Source organism: Pituophis catenifer, unplaced genomic scaffold, assembly GCF_029215685.1.
Source record: "Pituophis catenifer annectens isolate HBS135680 unplaced genomic scaffold, rPitCat1.0.hap2 SCAF_2, whole genome shotgun sequence".
Lineage (NCBI taxonomy): Eukaryota > Metazoa > Chordata > Lepidosauria > Squamata > Colubridae > Pituophis > Pituophis catenifer.
This window is the reverse complement of record NW_027256882.1, coordinates 190,052,229-190,064,864: the sequence shown is the minus strand read 5'-3', so window position 1 is coordinate 190,064,864 and position 12,636 is coordinate 190,052,229. Positions and strand designations below refer to the sequence as shown.

At 40.9% G+C, this 12,636-nt stretch overlaps 1 protein-coding gene across 1 annotated transcript in view; it reads left to right on the top strand.

Annotated features, from left to right (window-relative positions):
• Nucleotides 1-12,636, top strand: part of LOC139311000 (tumor necrosis factor receptor superfamily member 1A-like) — a 70,526-nt gene that overhangs the window by 44,718 nt on the left and 13,172 nt on the right. The window contains exons 3-8 of the mRNA XM_070935313.1: nucleotides 684-812; nucleotides 1,672-1,818; nucleotides 3,425-3,509; nucleotides 4,909-4,976; nucleotides 5,135-5,248; nucleotides 7,301-7,338. Of these exons, the coding sequence (XP_070791414.1) occupies nucleotides 684-812; nucleotides 1,672-1,818; nucleotides 3,425-3,509; nucleotides 4,909-4,976; nucleotides 5,135-5,248; nucleotides 7,301-7,338 (581 nt within the window). The remainder of the gene's footprint in view (nucleotides 1-683; nucleotides 813-1,671; nucleotides 1,819-3,424; nucleotides 3,510-4,908; nucleotides 4,977-5,134; nucleotides 5,249-7,300; nucleotides 7,339-12,636) is intronic.

Sequence of the window (12,636 nt, the reverse complement as noted above, 5' to 3'; positions counted from 1 at the left end):
TGCGCGAGCTGCACTGGCTCCTGGTGGTCTTCCAGGTGCGCTTCAAGGTTTTGGTTACCACCTTTAAAGCGCTCCATGGACCTGGTTATCTACGGGACTGCCTGCTACCACCAATAGCCTCCCACCGGCCAGTACGCTCCCATAGAGAGGGGCTCCTCTGGGTGCCGTCGGCCAAACAATGTCGACTGGCGGCCCCTAGGGGGAGAGCCTTCTCTGTGGGGGCACCTACTATCTGGAACGAGCTCCCCCCAGAGATATGGAGGATCCCGGATTTGCGCACCTTCCGTCGCGCGCTTAAAACTTTTTTATTTCATCTAGCTGGCCTGGCCTAAATCTTCTCCTCTTTTAAATATAAATTTTAAATACAAATTTTAATCTGTTTAAATTATAGAGTATTTTAAATTCAGCCAAATTATTTAATTCGTTTTTAATCTATTTTAAATTTTTGTATTTCTGTGTTTTATCTTCTGGCTGTTCACCGCCCTGAATCCTTCGGGAGAAGGGCGGTATAGAAATTTAATAAAATAAATAAATAAATAAATAAAATTGTAGTAAAGTGTCCTTGATAGAGTCAGTATATCTAAATATAATAATAAACAGTTACATCCTCCATTTTTAGATTATTTGAAAGTTTCAGTATCAGCGGTTTTCTTATTCACTGGTGATTTCCTTTTATTTTCTAGGAACTTATCTTTCAAAACATTGTTCTGGGCCAGATAAGGCACCTACATGCTCTGTGTGTCCCGAAGGTACATATATGCCCACAGAAAATTATTCACAAAAGTGTTTTGCGTGCCAACCTTGCCGCACAAGTAAGTTTAATTTTGTATATGGTTAGATTAAAAATGAGCACTAATGAACAAAGTAAGCATTAGAACTTTGTGTATTTATTTGTGTACGTATAGCTGTTGATGTGTGTATATTTTTATTATTATTAATGTTATTCATTAGGTTTACTGTGTTTTATTATAATATCTGCATCCTTATGTTCTGTTCTGGATACAGAGTCCTGTACAATAAAACCAAATTATAAATTATATTTATACATCGGGAAAGAGAGGGGAAGGGGGAGGTTAAGGGCAGGGCTAAAGCTGGATTAAAATGACGGATAAAGATAAAGTGGTCAGGAATCATGTTTTACAACAGTCTGCTAAAAATGTTATCAGTGTGGGCTCATTGGCACAGATTTTTGGAGGAGGAACTATTATATGGAGTTTTATGGATCTTTTTTATAAATTCAAATACATTTTTATATTATTTATTTTATTAGATTTTATTCCACCTTTATTATTTTAAAAAATAATTCAAGGCAGTGAGCAAGCATAATATTCCTTCCTCCTTCTATTTTTCTCACAACAACAACCCTGTGAGGTAGGTTGGACTGAAAGAGAGTGACTGGCCAAGGTCACCCATCCATTTTTCATGTCTTAAGGTGGGATTAGAACTCATTCTGTTGGTTTCTAGGCCAACACTTTAATCACTACACCAAACTGGCTTGTAAATTTATATTTTTAATGATATGAAATGTAAGCATTAGAACTGTTTTACAAATTAAGCATTGTATACAAAAATAAAAGCCCTCCAGTTTGGTTTGATGTTCAGACTATTCTGCTATTATAAACAGCAGTATGATCTCAATAGAAATACTCAGCTTTTCCTCACTCTTCCCAGGCTTCCAGCAAATAATAAAGTTCCATTGTACCAAGTGGGAAAACACTTTGTGTGGTTGTGACAGTAATCAATATAAGACTACCAGAAATGCGGAATTCTTCTGCAAGAATTGCAGCGACTGTCATAATGGAAAAATCAGAAAAGACTGTAAGCATAAACTCAAAAAATCAATATACCAATTTAAACCTGACTCCATCTTCATTCATGTTATCTATACTAATACAGTATGTTTTTATTCAGTGTATGTATTTGCTTGTTGTCAGAGCTGATCTTTTCCCATTTCCTTCTTATTTTTATCTGTGATCCAACTTTTACTACTTAACATGCATTGTATGGTACTACGTACTGAATTAAAAACAACATTTATCAGAGAAAGTTTTATAGAAAAAGAGATAACTTCAAAGTATGTGTAATTAGTAAGGAATGAGGATAGAGCTATACAGAAACAAAAACAAAGCCTCTGGAAGTTCTCATGTAGCATCTGTCTGCAACCCTTTAAATCAAAGGAATCTTTTTCTGGGATCATGCTGCAGCTGTGAAATTCCGGGAGAAGATGCAGCTGATTTAAAGCATTGGAGAACTCAAGTCTTAAGGACTCCTTTATTTTCTTGGTAACAATACTACTACTACCGTCATCTTCAGAGATGCTTTTTGGCTTTGCAGTGATGAAATTCTTTGGTAGTCTTCCATCCTAGCTTGGATAACTAATTTTTGAGTCCAAACTATGAAAGCCAAATGCTATCATTAGCTGCAGAAAATAAGTATTCGTTTTTTCTTTCTGTTATTTTGAATATTTGTGAGGAAGACCCCTTCCCTTTTTATAATTTTTAGTACAATATCAGTTCATACTAAATTTCAGCATTCTTATATTTTCTAATTTCAGACCTTCTGTGCTTCATTATTTCTCAATGCCATTCTCATATCATTGTTAATCTTTTCCTCTAGTTTTGTCCCCATCTCATAATTAATTCTAAACTGTTTCTTCAAGTTGTGTGTCTTTTCAAACATCTTCTAGCCAGTCCCTGTATAGTACCCATCACCTTACTTCAAACTTCTTTTATCCAGAAAACAAAGAGCATGACCCCATAAATCAAAGCTATCATGATACCTATTATTATATTTTAATAGAAATATTAATATTTCTTCCACTTAATCAAATGCTCCTGCTATTTTCTCCATGAAAACTATTTCCAATTTTCTTTGGAAATTACTACTTCCCAATCTAGCCTACACCTTGTTTCTTGGTTCATGTCATGTAAATGTTAATCAGAACTGTCTGTTTAACTTTTTGGGACCATGTCAGGTTGAGTATTTATTTGGATTTTAAAGGCCCCATCCAGTGGTGAAATCTAAAATTTGTTACTATCGGTTCTGTAAGCGTGGCTTGGTGGTGGGGGGTAATGTGACTGGGTGGGCGTGGCCAATTTTTGTTTTTTTACTTTTAAAACCATTTTTACATGTAAAACCATGTAAAAAATGCTTTCAAAAGGCTCTGACGATCCCAGCTGAGTTGCCTGATCGGCAGGCAACTCAGCTGGGATCGTCAGAGCTTGGGTCGTCAGAGCCATTTAAAAGAAAAAAAAGGCTCTGATGATCGCGCGGCTCAGCTGGGTATGGGGGGCGGGGGCAGGGATTTTTCTATCGGTTCTCCAAACTACCTACTCGCCCGAGCCGGTCCGAACCGGGAGCATTTCACCCCTGGCCCCATCTTATTATCACCTAATAATTATTTGCTTTTTCTGCTATATTCTAGGCACGCCTGATAGTGATACAATATGCGAATGTCACAGAGGATTTTTTCTTAAGGAAGATCAGAACAAATGTCTTCCCTGCAGCAGGTGGGGAAATGTTATTTATCTTGTAATACCTGTGGGAGTAACTCCTGGGTTAGATGTAACTGTAGGTCTTGTCTCTGCACTCTCAGCTGATTCATCCTCCTGCTTCCATGCTCATTTCCAATGGGTCTTGACTTATCATTGTGCTTCCAAGATGATCTCTGCTCTAATCCTTTGTACAGTGGAATGGATGTGTCATCATGTGCTTACCAGTTAAGAGAATAACAGAGTTGGAAAGTAGACTTTGAGGTCTTCTAGTCCAATTCTCTGCTCAAGTAGGAATATCTATACCAGACGTGTCAAACACGCAGTCCATGCGCCAGATCTGGCCCACGATAGGCCCAGAGTTATCCTGCAGGGCTGTCTCAGACACAGTGTGGGACCAGCCTGGGCCACCCAACCACACCCACCCAGTTGGCCGTGATGACCAGGCTGCGCCCACCCTAGCCCCCCAAGGGCAAAATCCTGATATGGCCCTCAATGGGATCGAGTTTGACACCCCTGCCCTATACCATTTCAGACAAGTGGTTGTCCAGTCACTTCTGAAAAATCTCCAGAGTAGTGGTGCTAAAAATAATTGGGGAGCTTCATGCTTCTCTGTTTTTCATCCTAATCTGTTGTTAAATTGTGAAAATGCACATTATGGAATTACTGAGTTCCAGTTTTGAATTTCCCTCCTCTGTACCGCCCAGCTGTTTCAGTTTACACTATTTACATTGTTTTATTTTACTAGGTCGGCTGTAATTTAAATTTGCCAATCCCAAAATAGGGGCAAAAGTGTGACAGAAAAGAGCCATGTATATCTTTTTGCATGCAAACAAATGTGAGACAGACACAGAGGAGTCTGAAGCCTTGACTCTACTGTTGCCAATTGCCATACACATGCCTATCCTTCCTGTAAAAGAGGGGTTACATTTCTATAGCATAATCACTTGCAACTAGTGGGTTTTATTCTGGGTCTAGCTACACATAATGAAGGAAATATGGGTTCCTAATTCTAAATGCAAACCTGGAGAGCAATACTTGCTGATTGGGATTAGCAGTTCTGACTAGAATTCTTAGCACTTCTTAGCTCTCACACACAATCTCACACACAAATGACTCCTTACTCTTATTTTAATCTTTTTTTTCATCTGACATTTCTTTAATGGGACTCAAGCCCAAATCTTGTGGGACTGGAGGATTAATTCTCTTTTGCTCTTGCTTTCAGAAACATGCGCTTGCCAAGATTATGTACATTTCCACTCTCTTTTGACATTTTAAGGGTCAATTGAATGGTTTAATTTGAGTAATTTAATTCTCCTTATTTTCTAATTCTGGGTATAGATTCAAAGGATAGTAAAATAAGAAATGCTGTTGAATGTTATCAGTAAGTACAGAAATTTCTGATTTCATCTTCTAGCTGCGATAAGGAAGATTGCAAGGAACGCTGTGGAACAGAAATGGTTAAAAGTCCATCAAATTCCACAGGTGAGATTTGAAATAAATTATTTAATATTTTAACTTGATTACCACCATGTTCTTTGTATCACATTTTCATCTTTGCTCTAATATTCTGTTTTTTCATTAACATTTATTTTTGTATCTTTTCAAATCAACAACATCCAACATGGTTTTTTTTCATTTAGAAGTCATATCTGTCCTCAGTTTCCTGACTATCATCCTCGCAGTTGGTTTTCTTGCGTTAACATTCAAAGCCATCAAGAAATATTTTCCAGAAAGACTGAACTTCTCCTCCTGTAGTAAGTATCATTAATTGCCTGTTAGGTGCAAAGTGACTGATTTCATTAAATAATTACAGATCTAAAGCAATGAATCAGAATTGGACATATTGAAAGGCTATCAACACAACTTCTTTTTTCATATTTGTCCCATTAATTTAAGATTGCAAAGACTCTGGGTTTTTGAATGAGAAATTGCAATGTGCAGTGTCATCAGATACATATTTCTATTGAACTTTAACAGGTGATTCAGACTCCAGGGAGGTAAATAAAAATATAGCTACCTGGCTAGATTCTTGTGGTATTGATGAATAAATGCAAGAAAGTGAAGGTTTAATCATGAATGAAAAGGCTATTTCATAAAGTATGGGTTTTTATCTTATAGATAGTTATGGTAGCTTATGAAAGTAATAATCTGTATTTATTTATTTATTTATTTATTTATTTATTTATTTATTTATTTATTTATTTATTTATTTTTCATATTTGTATACCGCCCTACTCCCGAAGGACTCAGGGCGGTGAACAGCCATAATAAATACAAATACATATAGAAGTTAAAAACTATTAAGAAACAGATTAAGTAATTTAGGCTCAAAGATTAAAAAACATCCAAATTTATCTAAAGAGGTTTAAAACCCAATTTAAAAGACAGTTTAAAAGCCAATTAAAAAGGGAGAGTTAGGCCAGACCAGCTTGTTGGAATAGAAATGTTTTCAGGGCTCGGCGGAAAATGCGTAAGTCTTGGATGTTTCATAACTCCGGGGGAAGCCCGTTCCAGATGGTAGGTGCCCCCACAGAAAAGGCTCTCCCCCTGGGGGCCGTCAGTCGACATTGTTTGGCCGACGGCACCCTGAGGAGTCCCTCTCTATTGGAGCGAACTGGTCGGTGAGAGGCTATTGGTGGCAGGAGGCGGTCTCATAAGTACTGTAAGTAAGTATTTAAGTACTGAAGGCACACGCTACTTCAGTCACTGAATTCTAAGTGGCTTATATGTTAAAAATAATCATGGAAATTGGGAATAGTAACAAGAGAGCATACACAAACTGCAATGAGATTTACTATATATGCTAAAATGTTTGAGAAGGTATTTGGCAGAATTCTGATTGTCACTTCGCAGTTGGAAACCAAGTATTAAGACCATTTTTTAACTTTTCAGTATATTATTAATATTTCAAAATTTATATGTTATCGGATTTAGAGAAAGAATATGTAATTGTGCATTGTTGTGAGAGTTGATAGGAGTGACAGTTATCAAAAGAGTGAGCAGATGAGGATTGTCTATCTTTTATAAAGGACACATCCAGCCCTCTATTAAGGAAATGTGGGAGAAAATGGACAACAGATATATTGCCCTAACTTACTTTTATGGAAAGATTTGCCTTTGGAAGTACAGCCCTAATAAATATTATTACCCAAATCCCTTGAATTAACTGTTTCAAGTCTAGACTGTAAGGAGGAAAGTGGCAATACATATGGCCCTGGGAGCAGTTTGCACCAGTATGTCAACCCATCATGTGCTTGGTCTATGATTTAGCATCTTCTTTGAATTTATGGACAGTAAACCATGGTTTTGACGTAGCATGTTTTGTAAATTCAGCCTTTGATGACGTGTTCCACCAGTAAAATAAACATAATACTGTATTTTATCTCTGTTAAAATCCATATCTTAGATATTAAATAATTTTAATATTAAAACACCTATTTGTTGAAAGCAGGGATGAGCCTATACAGCTGAAACTGGAAAGGTGCTTCAGATTCAGCATTCACCATGCCTTAACCTGGATTTGCATAGCATAGTCCCAGACTAACATGTTACAACCCAGCCAGTCTGATTTGCCATGTTCTATCCATACTGTTGCAACTTTGTTATCTAATCTAAGAATTTGTCTGTTAGGTATACTATATTTACAAGTAGCTACTAACATCCATTCATCTATATATATTGAGAAATGTTTTCTTTTAGCATAATTTCAGCTGTTTATCTATTAGTTCAGCATCAACCTGGGTAAATAATAATCAGTTTGATGAAAATGATATACATTTATTGTGTCTTTGGTTTTACTTTTTCAGCTTCGGGTCAACAGTCAAAAAAGCAACTTGCATCCAAGGTAAGTCTAATATTCCCCAGGTGTATCTCCACACAGATCAGGATTAACTTAATATTCCTATTGCCATTGTTGCAAAGTAAAATAGATTAGGAGTCCTTAGATCCTGATAAATTTATGAATAAATTATAGGTTTTGTTTCTTAAATCACTAGCCATCAATCCTTTTTTCCTATCATTGATTCATTTTTAATGAACATTCATATCCTACAGTATGTATTCTTCTTTAATGCTACCATTGGTTCAAACAACACTTATCTATAAATATGCTATCCTTCCCCTCCCCCCCAAATGATTTATATACTGAAGCATTCCAAAGTGAGAAAAGAGAGAGAGGATTGAGGGAGAAACAAGAAGAGGCAGCTTCTAAGCTTCCTTCATGATAGACAAAAACAGTGTCAAAAACAGCCATTGAATTAGGTAATACAGTAAAGAGAAGAGAAGAGAAGAGAAGAGAAGAGAAGAGAAGAGAAGAGAAGAGAAGAGAAGAGAAGAGAATAATAGAGTTGGAGGGACCTTGGAGGTCTTCTAGTCCAACCCCCTAGCCAGGCAGGAAACCCTACACCACTTCAGACAAATGGTTATCCAACATCTTCTTAAAAATTTCCAGTGTTGGAGTATTCGCCACTTCTGCAGGCAAGTTGTTCCACTTATTAATTGTTCTAACTGTCAGGAAATTTCTCCTTAGTTCTAAGTTGCTTCTCTCCTTGATTAGTTTCCACCCATTGCTTCTTGTTCTACCCTCAGGTGCTTTGAAGAATAGCTTGACTCCCTCTTCTTTGTGGCAACCCCTGAGATATTGGAACACTGCTATCATGTCTCCCCTAGTCCTTCTTTTCATTAACTAGACATACCCAGTTCCTGCAACTGTTCTTCATATATTTTAGCCTCCAGTCCCCTAATCATCTTTGTTGCTCTTCTCTGCATTCTTTCTAGAGCCTTAACATCTTTTTTATATTGTGGCAACCAAAACTGAATGCAATATTCCAAGTGTGGCCTTACCAAGGCATTATAAAGTGGTATTAACACTTCACGTGATCTTGATTCTATTCCTCTGTTTATGCAGCTCAGAACTGTGTTGGCTATTTTGACAGCTGCTGCACATTGCTGGCTCATATCTAAATGGTTGTCCACTAGATCCCTCTCACAGTTACTACTATTGAGCAAGGTACCACATATACGGTACCGTTTTATTTTTCTTCCCTAAATATAGAACCTTACTTTTTATTTTTATTGAAAATTATTAAAAATTACAGAAAAAAATATAGCAATATGGATTGAATTGCAGAGAGTGATATAATACATATAGAGTTTTAAAGCATCAATTTTCGCCTAGAAATAGTAAAAACCTCCATTAAACCAAATCATCAAAAAAAGGATTATCCAGAAAAAAGAATTTTCAGCTGCCATGCAATATTCCTATAAATATTTACCCACAGTCACACTAAGATTATTATTTTACATTCTTCTTAAGATTTCTTTTTTGCAGCCAAGCATACCACCGATCCCAACTCATATATAGCCCCGATTCTTGTCTATCTCGCAAAAGTCTGGTAAGCTTGTCTGCCTCTACAGAGTCCATGATCTTTGCGGTTAACATAGCCTCCGATGGGATATTTTTGGATTTCCATTCTTGCGCAAACGAGATCCTGGCTGCAATGATGATGTGGAGAGTGAGATACCAATTAGATTTGTTTAAGTTCTCTGGTTTCATGCCTAGTAAAAACATTTCTGGGTTCAATTTTATCCTACATCCTATGATTTCTAAAATCCATTTTTTAATTCTGGTCCAATATTCTCTTACTCGGAGACAGGTCCACCAAATATGAAAATAAATTCCCATAGTGGCGTTACATTTCCAACAAACTGTGGAGGTTCCTGGGAACATCTTCGATAATCTAGCCAGAGGGAGGTGCCATCTATACAGCATTTTATATGTATTTTCCTTATAGGAAACCAACATTGTTAGTTTTAGGGTTTTCCCCCAAATTTCTTCCCATTTTTCAAGCTCTATTGAATATCCCAAATTTCTCCCCCAGGCAATCATTGAGTCCTTGATAACCTCCTCTCCGATCCAATCCATTAAGAGGAATTGATACAGTTTGGATAATGTACCTTGTTGGTTGGAATCTATGCCCCAAATGGAAACCAAGTAAACTTTTACGGGAAATTATATCAGAAGCTATTAGAGGTAAACTATGCCAATATTTGTCTGCTCGGGGACTTTAATGCAGTAGTAGACCCAAATTTGGATTATATACCAGAGAGAGGTAAAGCCGGGAAAAAGAGGAGGAAGCTTTTGCCAAAAATTTGTAAACAGATTAGAGAGGTAACAGGGCTGAGAGATATATGGAGGGACAGAAACCCGGGAAAGAAACAGGGTACTTATTTCTCCCCCAGACATCATTCCTGGTACAGATTATATATGGCCTGGATGACTGTAGGGTTATGTGACCAGGTGTTTGATGTGGCAATTGAAGTTAATGACTGGGCAGACCATAGCCCGTTGAAAATATTATGGAGAGGAGCCTGCAGAATAAAGAGATGGAAGATGGATACCGAGAGACTACAGGGGATGACGCAGAGCAGAACAGCACAGAAGCCAGCCCCGGTTCACCAGGAAACCATAGGCACGGGGAGCGAGGAAGAGTCGGACAAGGAGGTCTGCCGGACCGAAAAGTACTGGCAGGACTGGCGAGGCCACTGAGATGCCTGTGCGAGTTGTGGGGGACCCCATCCGTGCCAGACCTGCAAGTTCTGAGACGCATTTGCAGGCAATGTGAGCGGAAGGGGCACATCGCTAGAGTCTGCAGAGCCAAGCAGAACCCACATTACAAGCCGCGGAGCAACGCTAGCCAATCAGAGACAGCGCAGCGGACGAGAACCAATCTGAAGGGCGGCTACAGGAAGAGCGTGAAATCTGAGGATCTCGAGGCCTGCACTATTCGAATCGGCCGGACCTGCACATCCCCCGGGGAAAAGACCTACACGACGGTCGACATCGAGGGGCATGAGTGCGTAATGGAGATCGACACCGGATCCCCAATTACCATCATGTCCTGGGACAAGCTAAAGAAGGCCGTCCCCAGCATCCAGAGACGGCAACTATGGCACCAGCGGCTTGGACTGCGCGATTACCAGGGGAACTGCATCCCCGTGGAAGGAATCGGCAAGTTCCAGGTGGAGTACGGGGAATTCCGGGAGAAGCTTCCCCTCATCCTGGTCAGCGGAAAGCTCCCAAGCCTCCTGGGCATGGACTGGTTCAGAGCCCTGGGCATGGGATTCACTAGAGTCCGCAATGTGCGAAGCACCCTGAAGGACGACCTGATGCGAGAGTTCCAGGACGTGTTCGACGAGCGGCTTGGCAATATGTGGGGACCCCTATTTCATTCAATCTTGACCCCAATATTGCCCCCATCCGGCTGAAACCCAGGAGGCTGCCCTTCACCCTAAAGCCCAAGATCGATGTGGAACTGGATAAATTGATAAAGCAGGGGGTGTTAGTGCCAGTCAATCATGCCCAATGGGAGACCCCAATTGTGACCCCCATTAAGCCTGATGGGTCTGTGCACATTTGCGCGGACTATAAGTGTACGATCAATAAGGCTCTCCAACAGAGCGCTTACCCGGTTCCGATCGTACACCATCTGTTGCATTCCCTAGGGCCCGGCAAGATCTTCGCTAAACTCGATCTTGCGCAGGCATATCAGCAGTTGCTGGTAGATGGCGCTACCGCAGAGGCACAGACTATAGTAATGCATAGAGGTGCCTTCAAGTGTACCAGACTCCAATTCGGAGTCAGCATAGCTCCGGGATTGTTCCAGAGCACTATGGAGCGACTGTTACAGGGGATCCCCGGGGTGGTCCCGTATTTTGATGATGTGCTCATCACCACAGAAGACGAACAGCAACTAGGGGAGAGGCTGAGACACATACTAGGGAAGTTCAGAAGTGCAGGACTCAGGGTCAAACGCAACAACTGCATGATCGCAATCCCTTCTGTGGAATTCTTGGGGTATCGGGTAGACTGAACCAGCATACACCCCACCGAGAGCAAGAATAGGGCAATCCAAGAGGCCCCCACCCCCAAAGACAAGGCAGAACTATAAGCGTTCCTGGGACTATTGAACTTTTACACAATTTTTCTAAGGGACAAGGCAACAGTAGTAGAGCCCCTGCACAGACTGTTGGCCAAAAAGTCCAAATGGGTCTGGGGAAAGGCTGAGGCTGCCGCGTTTGCTGCCGTAAAGAAACTCCTGTCGGCCGAGAGTTTTCTAATTCAGTACAACTCTACGCTTCCCCTAGTGCTAGTCTGTGATGCATCCCCCTTCGGCGTGGGGGCCATCCTGAGCCATAGTCTACCGAACGGTCTAGAGGCGCCCATCGCCTACTACTCCCAGACTCTTTCGAGCGCTGAACGGAACTATAGTCAACTTGACAAGGAGGCCCTGGCAGCTGTCTCAGGAATCAAGAAGTTCCACGAATACCTGTTCGGCAGAGACTTCAAACTCATCACAGACTATCGCCCCCTTCTGGGTCTCATAGCAGGGGACCAACCCACCCCAGCAGCCCTATCTCCCAGGATGACACGCTGGGCCATCTTCCTGGCAGCATACTCCTATCGCCTGGTATATCGACCAGGAGTGAGCATAGGCAACACCGACACCCTCAGCCGTTGCCCGTTACTGGACAGGATAGAGGACCCCACACAGTCCTGCTGATTGACGACTTGGACTTGGAGCCCATCACTTCAGCGGAGGTGGCGATGGCTTCAACCAGAGACCACGTGATTAGGAAAGTCACGAGTTGGGTCACAAGGGGGTGGCCGGAAAAGACTGAGGGCGGGGAATTCAAACATTTCGCTAACAAAAAGGGCGAACTGACAATGCAAGGGGGGTGTCTATTGTGGGGCGATCGGGTCATTGTTCCCTTGTGCCTAAGGGAAAAAGTTTTGAAACTGTTGCATGAGGGGCACCCCGGGATCGTGAGGATGAAGGGGTTAGCTAGGAGTTACGTTTGGTGGCCCCTAATGGATAAGGACATCACTGAGTGGGTGGGGAAATGCCAACCCTGCCAGGAGTCTAGGCCAGATCCCTCCACAGCACCGGTCAGGGAATGGGAATAGCCCCTGGGTCCCTGGTCCAGGATACATATAGATTTCGCGGGGCCATTCTATCATTGTGGATGCTTTCTCAAAGTGGTTGGAGATCAGACTCATGAAAACCACTACCACCGATGCCATCATTAGGGAGCTAAGGCAGTTGTTCGCCACCCAGGGCCTACCAGACACCTTAGTCTCAGA